The 20,071-nt window shown below is 38.9% G+C and overlaps 1 protein-coding gene across 9 annotated transcripts in view; it reads right to left on the bottom strand.

Moving 5' to 3' along the window:
- The window catches only part of tnrc6c1 (trinucleotide repeat containing adaptor 6C1), a 716,497-nt gene that overhangs the window by 186,537 nt on the left and 509,889 nt on the right, over window positions 1-20,071 (bottom strand). The window contains exons 1-2 of one of the 9 annotated variants that reach the window (XM_072558455.1): window positions 19,803-20,023; window positions 19,455-19,502 (exon numbers count right to left, since the gene is read on the bottom strand). The exons of 6 other annotated variants lie outside the window; for them this stretch is intronic. In XM_072558455.1, coding sequence (XP_072414556.1) covers window positions 19,455-19,502; window positions 19,803-19,807 — 53 coding nt within the window. In that variant the 5' untranslated portion in view covers window positions 19,808-20,023. Of the gene's footprint in view, window positions 1-19,454; window positions 19,503-19,802; window positions 20,024-20,071 lie in introns of those variants that run through there. 2 more of the 9 variants (XM_072558459.1, XM_072558457.1) reach the window with 2 other exon arrangements.

Genomic DNA, 20,071 nt, shown 5'->3' with positions numbered 1-20,071 from the left:
GACCATTTAAGTTCTGAGCAAATTGACGTCCAACTGATATTGCAAATTCAGATTTCCAGAAGACATCTGATGAGATGCTTATAACGTAAGCAAAATATAGTTTTGGCAAATAATTACATTTAAATGCCACATTTTAAAAGTCAATTCACAATTTTTAACAAAAAAAAGCACCACAGAAATCTGGGTTTGGTAACCCAACAACAATAGATATTTTAAACAAACTGTTCAGACAGATTATAACAGGTGAGACTTGAACCCAAGACTTCTCACCCAGAGATACAGTCACTACTACTGCATCACAAGTACCCTTAGAGTATTAGTTTGGGGTCTGGAATGCCAACCCACAATGCCACCACCTCCCACCACATTTGACAAGTGTGCAGATACTTAATTTCCTCTAACAGAGAATGGAATTTTACATCCTAGCATACGTTTATGGATGAATAACACCAGAGTTGGTTCACCTAACTGGCTTCAGTTAACAAGTTTGAGTCAAAACAAATTTCCTAATCCTCAACATTACCTCCCACATGCTACTTTGAGGGGGAATTCTATTCATCGTCAAAACATCAAGGAATGGATTAGGTCTGACTGCAAGATATGCATAAATGTAATCATTTATGTAACTGAACAACAAATCAATAAGTGAAAGCTATTTCAATGAGAGCAACACAAGCAATTCAGTATGCCAGCACAACTGCATATCAATGAGTTCTGAAAATTAACTATATCAGTGATCAGAATCGAAAATCGGAAACAGATTTACTCGGTCTTTCTTTCAGAGGATGAGGACATCACAAGCTTGGTCAGAATTTACTACCCACTCCTAATTGCCCTGGAGAAAAGTCGTGAGCAGTGGAAGAGGAGGGAGGCCATAGGGCTGTTTGGACAGGACTACCAGGATTTGATGCAGTGACTGCAAAAAGGAATGGTGAAAAGTTTCCAATTCAAGATAGCCTGCAGTTTGGAAGGGAGCTTGCAGGTGATGTTTCTATCTATCTACTGTTTTTGCAATTCTGTGTCATAGAGGACACAGGTGAGGTAGTGCTCTCAAAACAACAGTGCATCCTGTAAATCCATAGTTTTCAACACTTAGATTAGTCGATTGCAGAATTACTGACAGGTGATCATGCCATCATTTGCATTCCATTGCCATTCTGCTGCATGACCTCTGCTTTCAGGAGTGCAACGAGAGAAATTACATGCTTTTAAACTGACTTTATTAGCTTGCTGCATTGTGTTTCAGTCCATCTGAACCAAACTATCATTGCAGGGTAAAATAAGTTTTTTTGGTGGCATTGCAAAGGAATATACTAAGAGCTGTGAAGCCAGTACATTACAGTACTAGAAACAAAGGCGACTTTCCAGCCATACAAGCGTATATGTAAGAGCAGCTGAGTTAAAATCACACCTCTGCCCATAGACCTCACTTTATCTACAGCTCCTGGTTCCATCTAGGATGAAGAAAAATTACAGGGAACGCTATGACACTTCACATCTGATATCCAATTGTCTCAAAAACAAAATCACAACCACAAAAAGGTACCTCCCATAACCCCAAACTTGAAAGCAGCCATCAATATTCTGAATGTTCTAGAGCTATAGATCCAGAAGCCAAGTGGAAACGTGACCAGCAGAGTGATGGCATGAGCTACAAGATGAAATAATAATGACAAGTGATAAATCTGGACCATCTAAAATGTAACCAAAGTACAACTTCGATGAGGAATGGGAAAATGAATTTCTGTACACAACTATAAAAGATAATAACTTTTACCATATATGCCACAAAAATAGATCTTTAAATATCAATAAAGTAAAAAGGAGAATTTGGAATGATACCATACAATGCACAGTAAACTCAAGGATAGTTTTCCCTTGGCCAGCATGTTTCAAATAAAAAGTTCACATACTAACATCTGTCTGAAAACTCAACAGTCACCTTCTTCTAAACTAGCACCAAAACAGGTGAGGCCTTAACTAAAGCATCATTTCATATATGCCATATTCTGCCAAAACACATCATTCACAAATGGCTAACAATTAAAGAAGCAATCTAATGTGGCCACTGACTCTTTATTCAAAGACTTGAAAAGCAAAGAAATAATGACAGTAATCCAGAGCATGTCATTTGGCGTTTCCACAGTAGCAAAATGAGTGTAATCATTGTCTGAAGAGGATATTATTCAGTAACTACAGAATTGAATAAGCAGAACTGTGAACTGCAGAGAATGGACAGAGACTTAACACATGCAATCAGTGGGATGAATGCATTTAAAATTGAAAATGGGTTTGTGGTCTTCCCAATTTACACAAAACAAAATTTCAGCCTCACTTAGAGTCTGGATACTGAAAAAGAATGACAAAGAAAAATGGTTCAACCTAGAAAACATCTGTTACCACTAGAAGACATTAGCACAGGAATTCAACAGGCAATTTCAGAAATTAGATGTGACGTATCAAATTGTTGCATTTGTCTCAAAACTTTCAAGTTGACATTGCTGCATTGGATATGAAAACCCACGAGATATTTGATTTACAAAAGCACTGCAGTCAATATGGAGTTAGTAGCAATCCAAAATAATATTGAGCTGAAAGTCACATCAAGGAACAGTAATTTTTGGAGACTCACTTTTATCATCTTGTGCTTTTCAAGTGAAAGTTTACTTTGGCTTCACATACCTCTATGAGATAGTGTTCTCCCAAATAAAGATAATCAAGTCCAAATATCACACCGGCCTGATAGATGGACATTTGATGCAATGTATCTGCTTGTAATTTGAAATTTAGGTTGAAATGTGTAGTCATAGGTGTCACACAGTCCAAAAAAGAAATGATATGCTCTTTATGGAAGATCAATATAGCAGAAATCTCGATGTTCTGCTGGGCACATCCTAGGTTGCACTTCAATTCAAAAAATGATTGTGTGTTGGAGACCATTGTTGTAGATAGCACATACTGCCGCCCCTGTACTGCAGAGTGAATTTTGATGTGATTTGCTAATGCACGGATTTCCAGTTCCAGTTTTGAGTATTGTTGGAGCTGCATTCAGCTAGGGCAAGTGGAGAACCCTCATCACACACCTGACTGATATTTTAAGGTGGCAGACGATCTTTCAAAGAGTAACTGCAGAATTCCTAGCCTCTGATCTGCTTTTGCAGCCACAGTATCTATATATGACTTTCTCAGTTCAGTTTCTAGTCTACAGAATGTTGATAGAGGGGGATTCAGTGATGCTAATGCATTGAATGTCATGGGGAGATGAATCTAACATCTCTTGTTTGAGCTGGTTATTGCCAGTGCTATGTTATTGGTAGTCAGCACAAGCCTGAATGTCTTTCAGGTCTTCCTGCATATGGATAGAAATGGCTTCCGTGTTGAAGGAGTCATTAATAGCACTGAATATCGTGCAGCGAACATCCGCTTTTTTGACCTCTTGATGCAAGGACAGTCATTTATGAAGCAGCTGAATATATAGTCAGATCTGGGACAATATGCTTAAAAATTTTAACTGTTCTTGCGGTGCAGGGGTAGTGCCCCCACCACTGTGTAAGGAGGCCTGGATTCAAGTCCTACTGCTCAAGAGGTATGTTTTAACAAGTATGAACAGGTTGATTCAAAATATCCATCCTGAAGCTTTAGGAGCTGTTATAGTACTGTGATAGCATTTCTACCTCTGGGCCAGGAGACCCAAGTTCAAATCCTACTCCGCCAGAAGTGTGTAATAACATCTCTGAACAACAGGTTGATTAGAAAATATACACCATGAGGTTTTCCTTCAGTGATGTACCAAGGCTAAGATAACTGACTGCCAACAACTGCAATTATTTTCCTTTGACTTATTTTCCTTTGCCCTCAACTGCCATAAACTTCAGTTTTGCTAGGGATCCTTGATGCCATACTCTATCAAATGCTAAAGTGATATAAAAACAGTCACTCTTACCTCACAGCTGGAATTCAGCTCTTCTCCATGTTTGATTCAACATTAGGAGCTGAGTGGGCCTTGTGCAGCTACCATTCCCTCTAAACAAAGCTGCTTGGAAATTCCATGCACATGCCAACCAGTGTGCTAATGCACGGATTTCCAGTTTCAGAAGGTGCTGACAAGCAGAGATCATGGAGATCCACTCAGCAAGTTTTAAAAAAAAATGGAAGAACATAGGGTGAAACCCAAGCCAGGTGTCAGTAAGCAGGTATTGTTGAGCAAGTGTCCCTTGGTAGTACTTTGACCACACCTTCTATCACACTGCTGATTGAGAATGGACTGACAGACTGTAGATGCCAGTGTAGCTTTAGCTATAGCTTTATTATAGCTTTATACTATAGCTTTAGTAGACCAGATTGCTCCGACGCAGTTGGATCAGCAGCATGCCTTCAGTAGTTTTGCCAAATGTTGTCAGGGTCTTTACAGCATCCAATACCTGGAGTGGTTTCTTGATATCATATGGAGCAAATCCATTAGCTGAAAATTGACATCTGTGTTGCTGGGGTTCATAGGAGAAGGCAGAGATGAAACATTTGGCACTTTTTGCTGAAGGGGATTACAAATACTTCTTTAGCACTGATGTGTTGGGCTATCACTCATTGCAGATGGGAATTTCTGTTGAGCCTCTTCCTCCTCCAATGGGTTAACACACATTACTTCTGTGGCTAGATGTAGCAAAACTGTAGAACTTATGATTTCATCTGCCAGTTTGGCATCTCTCATCTCTGTTGTTTGACATAGAAGTAGCCCTGGTGTTATAGTATCACAACCTTGACACCTCTTTTTGAGCTATATCTAGTATGTCAACCATAATAATCCATAGATTGGGAGATGTGCTAAACCATGAGGTTACAGATTAAGATCAAATAAATCTGCAGATGGCCACAACACCTCTTGCAAACCCGGTCTGGAGTAACTAGATCTGTTCAAAATAGATGTATTCAGCACAGTGGCTGTGCCTCACAATATGGAGACATTACTTTGACCCCATGAGGACAATACAGTAAATACGCCTAACAATACCATCACGGGCAGATACATCTGTAATTAGTCCATAATCAAGGACAAAGAACAGCTCTGAATTGACAGCATATCAGACTCATTTGTGGTTAACAATGTTAAGAACGAACACAATCCTAACAAGTGTTGTGGCTGTATTAAGTCATTTGCATCAGCACAAGGAGCTCATCAATTCAGTTAAACACAGCTTTTGGAGAACATTGAACTTCGGATTAGACTGAATGTACCCTTCACTCAAGGTTTCCCTTGCACTATTGAGATACTCTCACTTATGTTGGTTCTGTCATAAGTAATTTAACTTCAAATTCAGACACTTTACCCATAAAAAGTACTTTGCACTGGTACGTAGGGCGCTTACATCTGCTGGGTAAAAGTTCTTAAAGAATATTTCACAAAATATGGATAACTCCTGATTACAAAAGATAAACAGAAAAACAGCTACTTTCCTCAAAGTTAGTCCCCATATAATCTGATGATCTTTCCCTTTTCACCTCAATCATCTCAATCATCTCAGATACAAGTGCACTGCTGTCCAATTCCAATACTGTAGTCATTCTTACATATCTACAACGGTTCAGTTCCCAAGAATCCCCACAAATGATTAAATTCACGAGTGCAGAACTAGCTTAAAAAAAAAGTTAACATATAGTTAAAAACAGCACTGATGTGATTTTTGCCCATGGATGTTGATTTCACAGACGCAGAATTTATTGCACTAAAAAAGTAACTTGCAACCTTATTTAACCATTTATTTGGTAGCACTCAGTTCAACAATGGAACTTCATGTCGCATGCATATCACAAGGAAGTGAAGCATGAAACTCAAAGGCAACCCCCTGAAACAAAGTTACAAAGCACCATTCAGAAACAAAAGGTTTAAAATGTTAACGAACCAGGAATTGATGCAGCTTCCCCAGACACCAGAAACAATAAACCATAAACTAACTTCCAGGATAATTCAATAAATATCTTAATTCCATTGAACTGTCTTCCTACGTCTTCAAGTAGGTATGGTCTAAAATAGGTCCTTTGTGAAACAAATGCAAAAAAATGCTAGAGAAGTTCAGCAGATCTGGGAGTGTCTGTGAACAACGAAACACGTCTTCAGAATTGAGGGAGAGTCATATTGGACTCAAAAGTTTAATCTTGTTTGTTTCTCGTTCCATAGATGCTGTTAGACCTACTGAATTTCTCCAATATTTTCTGTGTTTGTTTCAGAATTCCAGCATCTGCAGTATTTTGCTTCTATTCTTTGTGAATATATGGAAATAAAATAGACCAAGATACTCTGACTGGAGTTTTTGATCGAGGATGATTTTATCCAGACTCATAGGTTTGGAATAGGTAGCAGTGTAGTTTATAAGAACGTTTTAAATTGAGCAAGACAACCTGCTGCAGCTCATTTCATACACGCACCATCTTCTACATTAAAAAGTTGCCTGTCAGGTCCCTTTTAATCTTTCCACACTCACCTTAAACCTATGCCCTCAAATTTTGGACACCCCGAACCCAGGGAAAACAGCTTGTCTACATACCCTATCCAAAGACAAATAAAGTTAACCAAATATGTACATCTCAATGACATAACTACAGATAAACACTGGGTCTTCAATACAATATTCCTTTATAGGAGCAATTAGTACTACTGCATGTGCAGGAATAAGGACCATACACAAAATTTGTAACCATGGTATATTGAAGAGCTAGAACACATATGTTAAAGGGCTTAGGTGTCACCAGGAAAGAGTCAGAGACAGTCTGGTTGAGTGTTTAGAGTTGGAACAAATATATGATTGGTTGAATAACGTTAGTCTAACTAAAGAATCTTTTGTAAGATTCTTGATATCTATTCATCATTTAGGTCCAGGAAGTTGTGAATTTTGATAAATAGAATAATAGTCAAAGAAGTAGGCTATTAAATATGACTGAATATAGCAGAACAGCAAGCAGATCTGGAGATACAGATACACAAATGTTTTAAAAATTACAAGTTACAGAGGCACAAAAGGATAACGGAAAACTAAACTTCAAGAACCTTTAATAAAAACAAAAAAGGGGAGTTTATTTTGAATTTATAAAATTGTTTTTTTTTCCCCATGAGAAAACAGAGAGCTAGCCTAGTTATCCTTCCCTGAAATGGGAAAAATGAGAAAAGTTGTATTCATCACACAAGGGATGAACAGGATCCTGAACATTAAAGACAGAGGTGTCATCCAGTACAAGTTTTAAAATTTATGAAATGTTGTGACAGACTAGACAGTGTTTCTATTTGCAGAGAAGAGCAATACAAGAGGCAATCAATAAAAGATACAGTCACCAGAAAACAAATAGTGAGGTCAGAAGAAACTTCTTTACTAACTGTGGTGAAAATGTAGTATTTGTTACCAGAGGAAGCACATCAAGGAAAATAATAACACACACACACACACACAGATATATAAAACAGGGGAAGGCCAGTTGAATGTAAGAAGCAGAAAGGAATAAAGCATTTTGCTGATAAGAGTTTGGAGAAATTAGAATTGAGCATAAATGCCAACATGAATTGGTTGGATTGAATGGCTTGTTTCTGTGCTGAACATTGCACGTCATTCTAAGAAAGACGCACAATCCTAGAATGTTGCCTTTCACATTCCCTTATAAACAATGAAGAAATCAGCACAGAAAATACTAATATAAAACCAATTTCTATTTTTGTCTTTGACTTACAACACTCAGTTTTTTCAATTTTTACTTAGAAGTCTGCACGTCTTTCACCAGTGAAAAAGGGAGCTACTAAGTTTGAAAAGTGATGATAAAGCCCAATTATGCAAAGTCAGTATCTCCTATGGATGATGCACAGTTTAAAACTGAAATATCTAAAAATATGGAGACAGGGAAGAATTTAGTTTCTGAGGGTGACTGATGTTTGAAATTCTGTTCTCTAGCAAGCAGTAGAGTTTTGGCCATTATTCATGGAATATGGGCATCATTGGCTAGGCCAGCATTTGTCACCCATTTCCAATTGCCCACAAGCTGGTTAAGAATCAACCACACTGCTGTGGATCTAAAGTCACAAATACCAGGACAGTGGTAAACTAGATGGGTTTTTACAACAATTGACAGTGGTTACATGGTTGCCGCTAGACTAACCTTCTGTCCAAATTTTTAAAAATTTAATTCAAATTCCATCAGCAGCAATGGTGAGGTTTGAATCCATGTCCAGAAGATGCCTGACAGTTATTGGATTACCAGTCCAGTGATATTACATTGCACCACTGCCTAACTCACAACTGAGTTGGACTTTGCAGGGCAAGGGAATCAAAGGTTATCAGAGACAGGAAAGAAAGTAGAATTAAATGCATAATCAAAACAGCTATGATCTTATTGAATCACAGAGATGAGAGGTCAAATGGCCAAGTTCTGCTCTAATTTATGCTCATGAACATATTTCATGCAGCAAGTGGTAAATATTCCAGTTTTAAACTACTCAATTCAGATTTGAATTAGTAATTCCTGTACCCATAATTATTGGGTTTATATATTGTACCCATATCACATTGAAATAAAGCATAACTGTGGTTTTTTCCACTTATTACAGGTTCCAGAAAAGCAAAAAAGGTGGGTCACAGCTTGAAGAGTTAAACCTGCAATTATCACATAAATAGAGCTAACACTACTGCAGCACAGTAAATAGTAAGTTCATGATCTGCTGGGTATTAGTAACCATTCACAGTAGATAAAAAAAAGGTTCCTGTTTTAGAATACAACTTTATATTTCAAAATAATATGCCAAGAACGTGACATATCACAGGACAATGAATTAATTACTTTGAACATCACATTTGATAGATGTACAAAAGACACAACACCTCACTGACAGCAATCAAAGAAAACTTGACAATGTTAAAGTGAAAGCAATGTTTATATATGCAGTCAGTTATAGTTATTTTAGTCAATGTACTCAGGCATGCAACAACACTTCCGGGGCAGGACTTATACACATCATGGTAATGGCCTGGGGAGTGTTGCTGAACAAAGACACCTTCATAGTTCCATGAAAGTGTAATCACAGATAGACACGGTAGTGAAGGCAGTATTTGAAATGCTTGACTTTACTGGTCAGTGCACTGAGTATAGGAGTTGGGAGGTCATGTTGTGCCATTGGTTAGGCCACGTTTGGAATACTGTGTTCAAGTCTGGTCTCCCCATGGTGGGAAAGACAGTGTGAAACTTGAAAGAGTACAGAGAAGATTTACAAGGATGCTTCGAACTATAGGCAGAGGCTTTATAGTCTGGGCTAATTTCCCTGGAATGTTGGAGGCTGAGGGGTGATCTTATAGAAGTTTACAAAATCATGAGGGGTGCGAATAGGGTGAATAGCCAGGGTATTTTCTCCACAGTAGGGGAGTCCAAACCTAGAGGGTTTAAGTTTATGGTGAAAGGGGAAAAAGATTTTTAAAAAAAGGAACTCAACGGGTAACTGTGTGGTGAGTGCATGGAATGATTTGCTACAGGTGGCGGAGGAGACAATTACAATATTTAAATAGCATCTGGATGGGTATATGAATAGGAAGGGTTGAGAGAGATATGAACTACGAGACGAGATTAATTTAGGGTATCTGGTCAGCATATGGCGATGGAGGACCAAAGGGTCTATTTCTGGACTGTACATGTCTATGACTCTATAAATGAATATACTGCTACGTAGAGCATTGATGCAAAGTCAAGTTACGAAACTATTCTGACTGCCGAGGGAGTAGCATGATCAGAAGGATAAAAGGGCAGCCCTGGATCATTTTCTCAGGGTGAATAGAAATAGGTAACAAATGTAACTTCAAGGCCCACCCAGCTTCTCAGGTCACCAAAAACAATTACAAACTGAAACAGCTTCCATTTTTGTACATTCATAATTAAAGCAAGGACTGTCACAAATCAGTCTTAAACTAGAACTCGCACTACTTATGTTCAAGTGAATGCAACCCTGCTCACCCAATGTTTGTTGACTCAATTACCTCAGTCTTTATATTAAAAAAAGGTAAAACTTTTAGTCATCTTGCCATTAACCTTCAAATCCGAAATCCTGTAATTTGAAACAATTTTACATAAAGCACTGAACTTGATTTGTGGTCATTTTTCCTTAACATCAAACCGTGGGATCAAGGAGACCTGGCAAAACTGGAGTTGATAGTATCCACGCTGATTCCTCTCTATTAGCTGGAGTCATACCGAACATATAAGCAGATGGCTGAGGCTGCTGGAGGTCAGTCATCTCAGTTACACGACATTCGTGTAGGAGCTCCTCAGGGTAATGTCCTAGCTCCTTCATCAATGACCTTCCCTCCATCATAAAGTCAAAAGTTGACATGTTCATTGATGATTGTGCAATGTTCAGTAGCATTTGAGACTCCTCAGACACAAAAGCAGTCCTTGTCCAAATGCAGCAAGATCTGGACAAAATCCCAGGTTTCAACTGACAAGTAGCAAGTAACTTTCGTGCCATACAAAGGCAAGGCTATGACCATCACCAATAAGAGACAATCTAACCACTGCCTCTTGACATTCAATGGTGTTACCATCACTGAATCACCCACTATCAACATCCTGGGAGTTATCATTGATCAGAAACTCAACTGGACTCACCAAATAAATGCAGTAGCTACAAGAGCAGGTCAGAAGCTGGGAAGATTGCAACGAGTAACTCACCTCCTATCTCCCAGAAGCTTTTCCACATCGACAAGTCATACTCCCCACTTGCCTAAATGAGTGCAGCCCCAACAACTCAAGCAGCTTGATACCATCCAGGACAAAGCAGCCTGCTTGAATGGAACCGCATCACAGACATCCACTCTCTCCACCACCACTCAGTAGCAGCAGTGTGTACCATCTACAAGATGCACTGCAGAAATTCACAAAAATCCTCAGATAGCATCTTCTCAACCCACGACCACTTCCATCTAGACGGACACAGGAAGCAGAAATATGGGAACACCATCTTCAAGTTCCCTACAATTCACTCACCATCCTGACTTGGAAATATATCAGCATTTCTTCACTGTCACTGGGTCAAAATCCTGGAATTCCCTCCCTAAGAGCATTGTAGGTCAACCCACAGCAGAAGGTAGAAGAAGATAGCTCACCACCACCACCACCACTTTCTCAAGGGCAACTAGGGACAGGCAATAAATGCTGGCCCACCCAGCAATGCCCTCACTGCACAAAGTAAATCAATTAAATAAAAACCATCTAGAATGACAAACAGATGTAGAAACAGCACCGCATGCAAGTTCCACTCCAAGCCACTTAGGATACTGACTTGGAAATATATCACTATTTCTTCAGTTTTGTTAGGTCAAAATCCTGTAATTTCCTCCACAGTGACACTATCCGTCTATCTATAGCACACTGACCACCACACTTCAAAAAAGCAGCTCACGTTCCCTTCTCAAGGGCAGCAATAAATGCTGGCCTAGCCAGTGATGCCCAGGTCCCACAACTAAAACAAAACACTGTTCTAATCCAGCACTAAACTGAAGCAGAGACATTTTCCAATAATAGAAACAACTAGAGTAAAAGTGAAAAAACATATTAAATCATAAGGATAGCAAATACTGGGGAAGTATGAAGAAAATGCCTTGAAGGAAAGGATGGATAGACTGGACTTGTTTCCATTGGAGTTTGTGAGAAAATGAGGATGATTTAATTGAACTATACAAAATCTGATCAACCTCAAGATAGTTTTGGAGAAGATGCTTGCTCTTGTGGCTGAGTACAGAACTAGGGTCCACTGTTTAAATTTTCGGCATTGCCCTTTTAGATCTGAGAGGAAGGAATTCTGTTCTCAGTGTGCAACCTTGGAATTCTGTACCTCAGAAGGCAGGCTCACTGAATATTTTTAATTTGGACACAGATAAGATTCTTGTTAGGGAAAGAAATTAAAGATTATCAGAAACAGATCAACCATGGGCTCACTGAATGGTGGAACAGCTTAGCAGGACAAAGGACCTAATTCTGCTCAGAATTCAATTGCTCATATGAATAAACATAGGTATCAGAGGCCAGTCAGCCATTATGTCTGATTGATGGATGCATTAAAAAAAAAGCTCTGTAGACTTTCATAAAATAAGTGCAGATTTGGGTACAGTTGAAATGAAATGAGTGCCTTGCCTCAACCAAAAATCCAGGCAGCAAATTACAGATGCCCACCACTTTTCAGGTGAAAATGTTTCTCATATGTCCCCTCCGCTACATCTGTGCCCCTTTGTAATTGATCTCCTTATCTGGGGAAACTGGTCGTATCCACTATATCCAAGCCCCTCATAACTTCATAATTTTATTCCCCATTTATAAATCACATATTCCCTTCCAATAAATGTAACTTGCACAACATAGGTCTATTAACATTTGGAATTTTCTTCCCCAAACAGCAGTGGAGGTTGAGGTCATTAATTGAATATATTTCAGGTTAAGCTAGAAAAACATTTGGTCCACAAAAGAGGAATGTGTCATGGGCAACGGGTACAGTCAGGAAAGTGGATCGGTCATGATCTTAATGATAGAATAGGCTTAAGTTGCTGATTGATCTTGTGCTGTTCCTATTTCTTACAACCTTATGATCTCACATCCTTAACGTTTACCAAAATACAGACTTTTTATTGAAACATGAAATCCCATTAATACCAATGATATAGCTAATATGATTATGATATTACTACTTTAGAATGAACACTGGCCAAGTAACCAGGAGAACTTCTTGCTCATCTTCAAAATGTTGTCATGAGACCTCTTACATCCTCTTGAATTGGGAGTTTGGGAAGTTTCATACAAAGGCAGTATATTAATACTGCAATAATGAATGCTCCATAACTCAGTTGTTCATATCAAGAACAAAAAAAAAATGGCATTCAGTAGAGTGCATCCCTTCGTCTGGCTGTGTTAACTCAATATTACATCGCACTTCCTGAGGCTTTTCCCTACTTACTAAATGCCCTGTAACTACAAAGCTGAAAAAATAAAATTAGTTTATGGAAAGCTTCAATTTCACTAAGGAGGCTTCAAGGCAATCCACATCCAACAATCTGCTCCGAAAACTCTATTCACATTTTGACAGGTGCAACAAATCCCATATGTTCCATAACATTTCAGATAAAACCATCCATAATATTGTGAAGATTAAATTTGTCTTTTCCACATCCGAATGTTAGCAGATCCTTTAAAAAGCAATTTCAGTATCCAGATTTTTGCCACTTTTTCCTTGGGCAATACCCTGTGTATCAATATTCATAGAATTTGCTCCATTTAAGATACACTATTTACTGATTAACAAAACAGAATAAAAACATTTACTCTCAACATGTTTTGTAACCAAGATAATTATTTTCCATTCATCACCGCAGTCTGCTACATGATAATAATATACTAGCTTTGTAGAAATGGTCACAACTGGTAAATAACCTGATTAAAACATAAATTCACTGTTATGACTTAGCTGTGGAATATCTACTAAACAAGTCAGCAAGTGTTATAAGTAACAAAAATTAAAAACTGTGGAGAAACCAAAATTACATTACACTATAAAGAATTTTGTTAAGTCAATGCCCTAATTGTTGCAACAATTAGTTACATCTGTAAACAGTTCTCAAAATGGATAGACTTTGCACTGTAAAATTGTAGTTAATTAAAGTGACAAGTATAATGTATCAAGTTAATGACATGCAACTATGATAAACATGGTAACTGACAGGATGCTTAATTATGTGTAGGGCTCCCCAAGTATAAAAGACAGCACCCCAATTCTTTAGTCTATTAAAAAAGGAAAATTAAAGAAATAAAAAGGTTAAAGAAATTTGCCGGTTGTAACAAAGATCACATAGTATTATCTAGTGTATTCTCAACAAAAAGAAAATTAATATGGTGAACATACTGGACTCAATTTAAATAAAACAGGACTGAAACAAATAATTCACATGATCTTTTGAAAAAAAAATTTCGTTGCTGCACTAAAAAAATTAAAAGATCATAATCGACACACAGAAAAACAACTACTTATTTTTGGTGAGAGCTTAGTTGGCAATAGTATTAGCCTGCATCACAACAATGGTAACTGTATGTTGATGTTACAAGCAAGTTCAAAGTAGCCATTAGGTCAACTACCACTCTTCCTTCATGCCAATTCAGTTTCTGGCTCAGGCCATTCCAAGAGTGTGTAATGACATTTTCCATCAACCTAGGATTGGAGGGACTAAACCACCAGCACAGTGTCAAGATATTTCGGTTTTCTATGGTTTGTCTGTTGGCTTAATCTACTACAAATAAGCAAAAACATACTTCACAACTGCACTGTTTCATTTGAATAGTGATATGCTTCAGGCAAGGATCCCAAAAGTGTCACCAATTCACCAAAGGTCCCAATAAAGAAAACTTGAAAATCAATTAAATGGAATATAAACTATAGACTCCAGAATAGTCATTTAGACCTAGACCTATTTCTGCATATCCACAGAATAAAATATAACCAAACTCTTCTTCTACTCCTCCCAAATAATGGTGAAAGGTCCTCACAAACTTGGAACAGAAGGTATCACCTGCAATTGTGTGTTGGTGAAATTAGTTCACAAGTGTGAGCCAATAACAACTCCCCAGTATCAATTTCATCTATTACTGTTCTCCGTTAGACTGATTAAGTTACAAACACATTGCTGGAAGGTGACTCTACATAGCTCTTTGTAAATTCCTATAGGGTCAAGAGATGTACAGCATGGAAACAAGACACTTGGGTCCAACCTGTCCACACCGACCAGATATCCCAACCCAATCTAGTCCCACCTGTCAGCACCCAGCCCATATCTCTTCAAACCCTTCCTATTCATATACCCATCCAAATGCCTCTTAAATGTTGCAATTGCACCAGCCTCCTCCACATCCTCTGGCAGCTCATTCTATACACATACCACCCTCTGCGTGAAAAAGTTGCCCCTTAGGTCTCTTTTATATCTTTCCCCTCTCACCGTAAACCTATGCCCTCTAGTTCTGGACTCCCCAATCCCAGGGAAAAGACTTTGCCTATTTACCCTGTCCATGCGCCTCAATTTTGTAAACCTCTATAAGATCATCCCTCAGCCTCCAACGCTCCAGGGAAAACAGCCCCAGCCTGTTCAGCCTCTCCCTATAGCTCAAACCCTCCAATCTTGGCAAAATCCTTGTAAATCTTTTCTGAATCCTTTCAAGTTTCACAACATCTTTCCGATAGGAAGGAGACCAGAATTGCACGCAATATTCCAACAGTGGCCTAACCAATGTCCTGTACAGCCTCAACATGACCTCCCAACTCCTGTACTCAATACTCTGACCAATAAAGGAAAGCATACCAAGCGCCTTCTTCACTATCCTATCAACCTGCGACTCCATTTTCAAGGAGCTATGAACCTGCACTCCAAGGTCTCCTTGTTCAGCAACACTCCCAAAGACCTTACCATTAAGTGTCTAAGTCCTGCTAAGATTTGCTTTCCCTAAATGCAGCACCTAGCATTTATCTGAATGAAACTCCAACTGCCACTTCTCAGCCCATTGGCCCATTTGGTCCAGATCCTGTTGTAATTTGAGGTAACCCTCTTCGCCGTCTACTACACCTCCAATTCTGGTATCATCTGCAAACTTACTAACTGTACCTCTTATGCTTGCATCCAAATAATTTACGTAAATGACAAAATGTAGAGGACCCAGCAACAATCCTGGTGGCAGACCTCCAGTCTGAAAAACAATCCTCCACCATCACCCTCTGTCTTCTACCTTTGAGCCAGTTCTGCACCCAAATGGCTAATTCTCCCTTTATTCCATGAGATCTAACCTTGCTAACCAGTCTTCCATGGAGAACCTTGTCAAACGCCTTACTGAAGTCCATATACTGCTCTGCCCTCAATCTTCTTTGTTACTTCTTCAAAAAACTCAATCAAGTTTGTGAGACATGATTTCTCATGCACAAAGCCATGTTGACTATCCCGAATCAGTCTTTGCCTTTCCAAATACATGTACATCCTGTCCCTCAGAATTACCTCCAACAACTTGCCCACCACCGAGGTCAGGCTCACTGGTCTATAGTTCCCTGGCTTTTCTTTACCGCCCTTCTTAAACAGTGGCACCACGTTTGCCAACTTCCAGTACCTCACGTGACTATTGATGATACAAATATCTCAGCAAGAGGCCCAGATATCACTTCTCTAGCTTTCCACAGAGATCTCGGGTACACCTGAACAGGTCCTGGGGATTTATCCACCTTTAACCATTGCAAGACATCCAGCACTTCCTCCTCTGTAATCTGGACATTTTGCAAGATGTCACCACCTATTTCCCTACAGTCTATGTCTTCCATATCCTTTTCCACAGTAAATACTGCTGATGTAAAGTATTCATTTGGTATCTCCACCGTTTTCTGTGGCTCCACACAAAGGCCGCCTTGCTGATCTTTGAGAGGGCCTATTCTCTGCCTAGTTACCCCTTTGTCCTTAATGTATTTGTAAAAGTCCTTTGGATTCTCCTTAATTCTATTTGTCAAAGCTATCTCATGTCCCCTTTTTGCCCTCCTGATTTCCCTCTTAAGTATACTCCTACTTCATTTATATTCTAAGGATTCACTCGATCTATCCTGTCTATACCTGACATATGCTTCCTTCCTTTTCTTAACCAAATCCTCAACTTCTTTAGTCTTCCAGCATTCCCTATACCTACCAGCCTTCCCTTTCACCCTAACAGGAATATACTTTCTCTGGATTCTTGTTATCTCATTTCTGAAGGCTTCCCATTTTCCAGCTGTCCCTTTACCTGCGAACATCTGCCTCCAATCAGCTTTTGAAAGTTCTTGCCTAATACCATCAAAATTGGCCTTTCTCCAATTTAGAACTTCAACTTTTAGATCTGGTCCTGGTCCTTTTCCATCACAATTTTAAAAGGTCAATTAAATCAAGGTGTAAATGGTCTACTCCTGTTCTTATTTCTTTTGAACCAGGATAAAATTTAAGCCAGTCAATGGAAAGTGGGGATTTTATTACTAAATTTCCATTTGTTACCAAGTACATAATACCAACATGGGTCAAATTTGTAAAATGACAGGAACAGTACTTGTAAGCATAGCAACAATACAGTTGCAATGCAGAAACACTGAAAAACAAAATGTACCGCATAAAGGCTGTGAACTGCAAAAGCTACTCTTCAGCATAAGATCAGCAATGATCCAGATGTCACGAGAGGGGAATTATTTTTGATAAGTAATTTGTTGTTAAAACAACGCTAACGGGAGAAACAACCGTTATATTTTTTGCTACCAGCTCCATCACAGTTTTAACATGAAACCTGCATGTGTGGCCCAACTCAACATAATTTTATATCAAATGGAAACAAAGTGCAGAAATGCCCAAAAGGTCTAGTAGCATCTGTGGAGAGAGAAACAGAGTTAAAATTTTAAAATCAATGACCTTTTTTCAGAATTTCCTTTAGCGTTCCGAATAAAAGTAATTGATCTGAAATATGAATTATTTCTCTCTCCAGGGATTCTGAGAGTATTTCCATGTTTTTCTGCACGTGCAGATTTACAGCAGCCACAGTATGTTTTCATTTGAGGAAAAAAAAGTACCTTGCTTTTTACATATTGACTCCTTGTTGGATTACTATTATATAGCAACCATTTACTGTCCTGGATCTCATCCAATTGCTTGGTCATATCCAAACCTCAAAATAGTGTTGAAAAGCTATTTCTTGTCAGATCTTCTGATAATTCTAATCATCAAATCCCCACCTGCACATGAGATGAACCAAGCAACTTGGCCAAATTTTCTTAGTTTACCCCAAGTGAAAGGCACTTTGCAGTAAACCAACCGAAGAAATCAATTTACTCAGTACATTAATTAATTTTGAAGTTGAATACTCCAAATCTTTAAAGTTGCACTGTTCACTGGTCCATTAGGGAAACATTTTGCATTATTTCTATCCATACAAATCCTTGAACACACACTGTTTTGCAGTACATCCAATTTCTTTAAATAACTTTAGATTTTACATGAAGCGTGACAAGTTTGCTCCGTTTCTTCTGAGCACTATGCGATATATTGTTTAATAACAAACGTTACACTTCTGGGTAGGAAACAGCCAATAATTTTCTTAAATCTAATTATATTTTCGTAAGCAAGTTTTGAGAAGATTTGTAGCTCAGGGTGAGGTTCTAGATGTAGGTTTGCTTCTTCCAGCTCAGTGAGGAAACCTACATCCATATTTTTGTAAAAATGTTTGATTACAGGAAATAATTAGTTTATTTGGATTTTTGGCAAATTATACAAAAACATAAGTTCATAATTTTTTAGAAGGTTACATAACGTAAAGTGTGTATACTTGATGGTAAATTGCAGAATGCTGGAATGCATTAATTTCCTGAACACTTCACAAAACAGGGCAATACCTATGACGTTTGTAAAAATGATTGGTGCCAAATACATGGACATAATTTGCTGCAAAGGTTCAAAAATAGATTTTTTAATGCACACAAAGAAAACACCAATACGGATACTTATATTACACAATATTCCTGGAACACCTACAAACTATAGACATGCCCTGCCCACGTTATATTGACTCTTTTTTGTACTTGTAATTCGATGCTCCATATATTACCATAACAAGGCAGCGTTTCAAATACTTAAAATCTTTCGATTCTCAAATGAATCGAATTCTGCTGCATGTTTTAAAAATTATCTAGTTTGCATTCCTGGAGGAGAACATTTCAGACTAAGAAAAAGCCTCCACAGCGCAGCTGTTGTCAAAAGATACATTCCACATCCAAAGAGATCTGGATGATAAGGTACAGTATAAGAACTGTGCGCACAAGGAGACAGACAACGTGGGCAACGGTCCAAAAATGCCAGCGCTTTGACGATACAACAGAAGCCAGTCAACACCAAAGCTCAAAGCTCAACACCACGCAAAAGAACAGAAGTGTTCCTTAACGACCACGACTGCAGAGAACTTTCCATAAATTGCATTGTGCAGCAAAAAGTAGAATGTATTCCCAATGTCAAACAAGTACTGCAGAAATGTCCTACTTCACGTTGCAGTGGTTTTACCATTTGCGAAAAAGCTACGACATCTCTTTGCGATAGTGCTGTCATTATATCCAACTTGCAAAGCGATCGAAACACGTTTTATTCAGTCAGTCGATTTCAAACCCCGCTGCACCAGCTGAGCCGGTTTTATAAACGAAGAACGTTACATTTCAACCTTCACTGCTCTGACCTCTTTCCATTTCACTGGCTGTCGGAAAACCAGTACACAACCTTTTGCTATTTCATGATCCCTATATTGACAGTTCCTCAAAAGAGAAACAAATCTACAATTCAATCTCTTTTAACATTTAAGCCCGCGTAGAAGACAGAAGGTGAACAACTCGACGTTACAAAAACAAAAAAAAGCAACACTCAAATCATCCGTCTTACCTTTTAATTTCTTCCTGAGGCTCTTTGGCAGCTTTAAACTCGGGGTCTCTGAAAGCGTCGGGGGGCGGGAGAGGGAGAGACACAGGAGGAAAATAAAAGCCCTTTTTAAAAAAAGACTCATAAATTTGGCAGATCTGAAAACATGCACGGGGGCTGACAGCTGCAGTCAGGATCGCTCAGGCGATCGACGGGAGCGGGGGCTATTTGTACACAAACACTCGGGGAAAGGAAGAAGCAGCTCGCAGCAACAGCAGCGCCGCCCGCCCAGTCTCTTCCCCCAACCCAGCAGCAGCCTCTAGACAGCACAACACACACACACACCCCTAGCAACAGCCGACAGGTACAAACCTCATCAATTTAAAGTGCAAATAGAAGGTGGGGGGAGGAAATATCCAACAGTAGACAAAACAACGTCAGAGTGGGGTGGTCGGAGAGGGGAGGGGGCTGGAGAAAGGGAAAAGTTGAGCTAGTCGCTCTCGCCGTCAGTTAATTATCAGTAACGGTGCTGCTACTGCAGCCATTTTGTTGTAACTGACAAGAGAAGGGTAATCGTGCTAAGGAAACGACCTCTGACCCTGTCTGGCTGACATGTGATCACAACGAACACTTTCTCTCAC

This window comes from Chiloscyllium punctatum, chromosome 39 (genome assembly GCF_047496795.1).
Source record: "Chiloscyllium punctatum isolate Juve2018m chromosome 39, sChiPun1.3, whole genome shotgun sequence".
NCBI lineage: Eukaryota > Metazoa > Chordata > Chondrichthyes > Orectolobiformes > Hemiscylliidae > Chiloscyllium > Chiloscyllium punctatum.
This window is presented reverse-complemented; position numbering and strand designations above follow the sequence as displayed.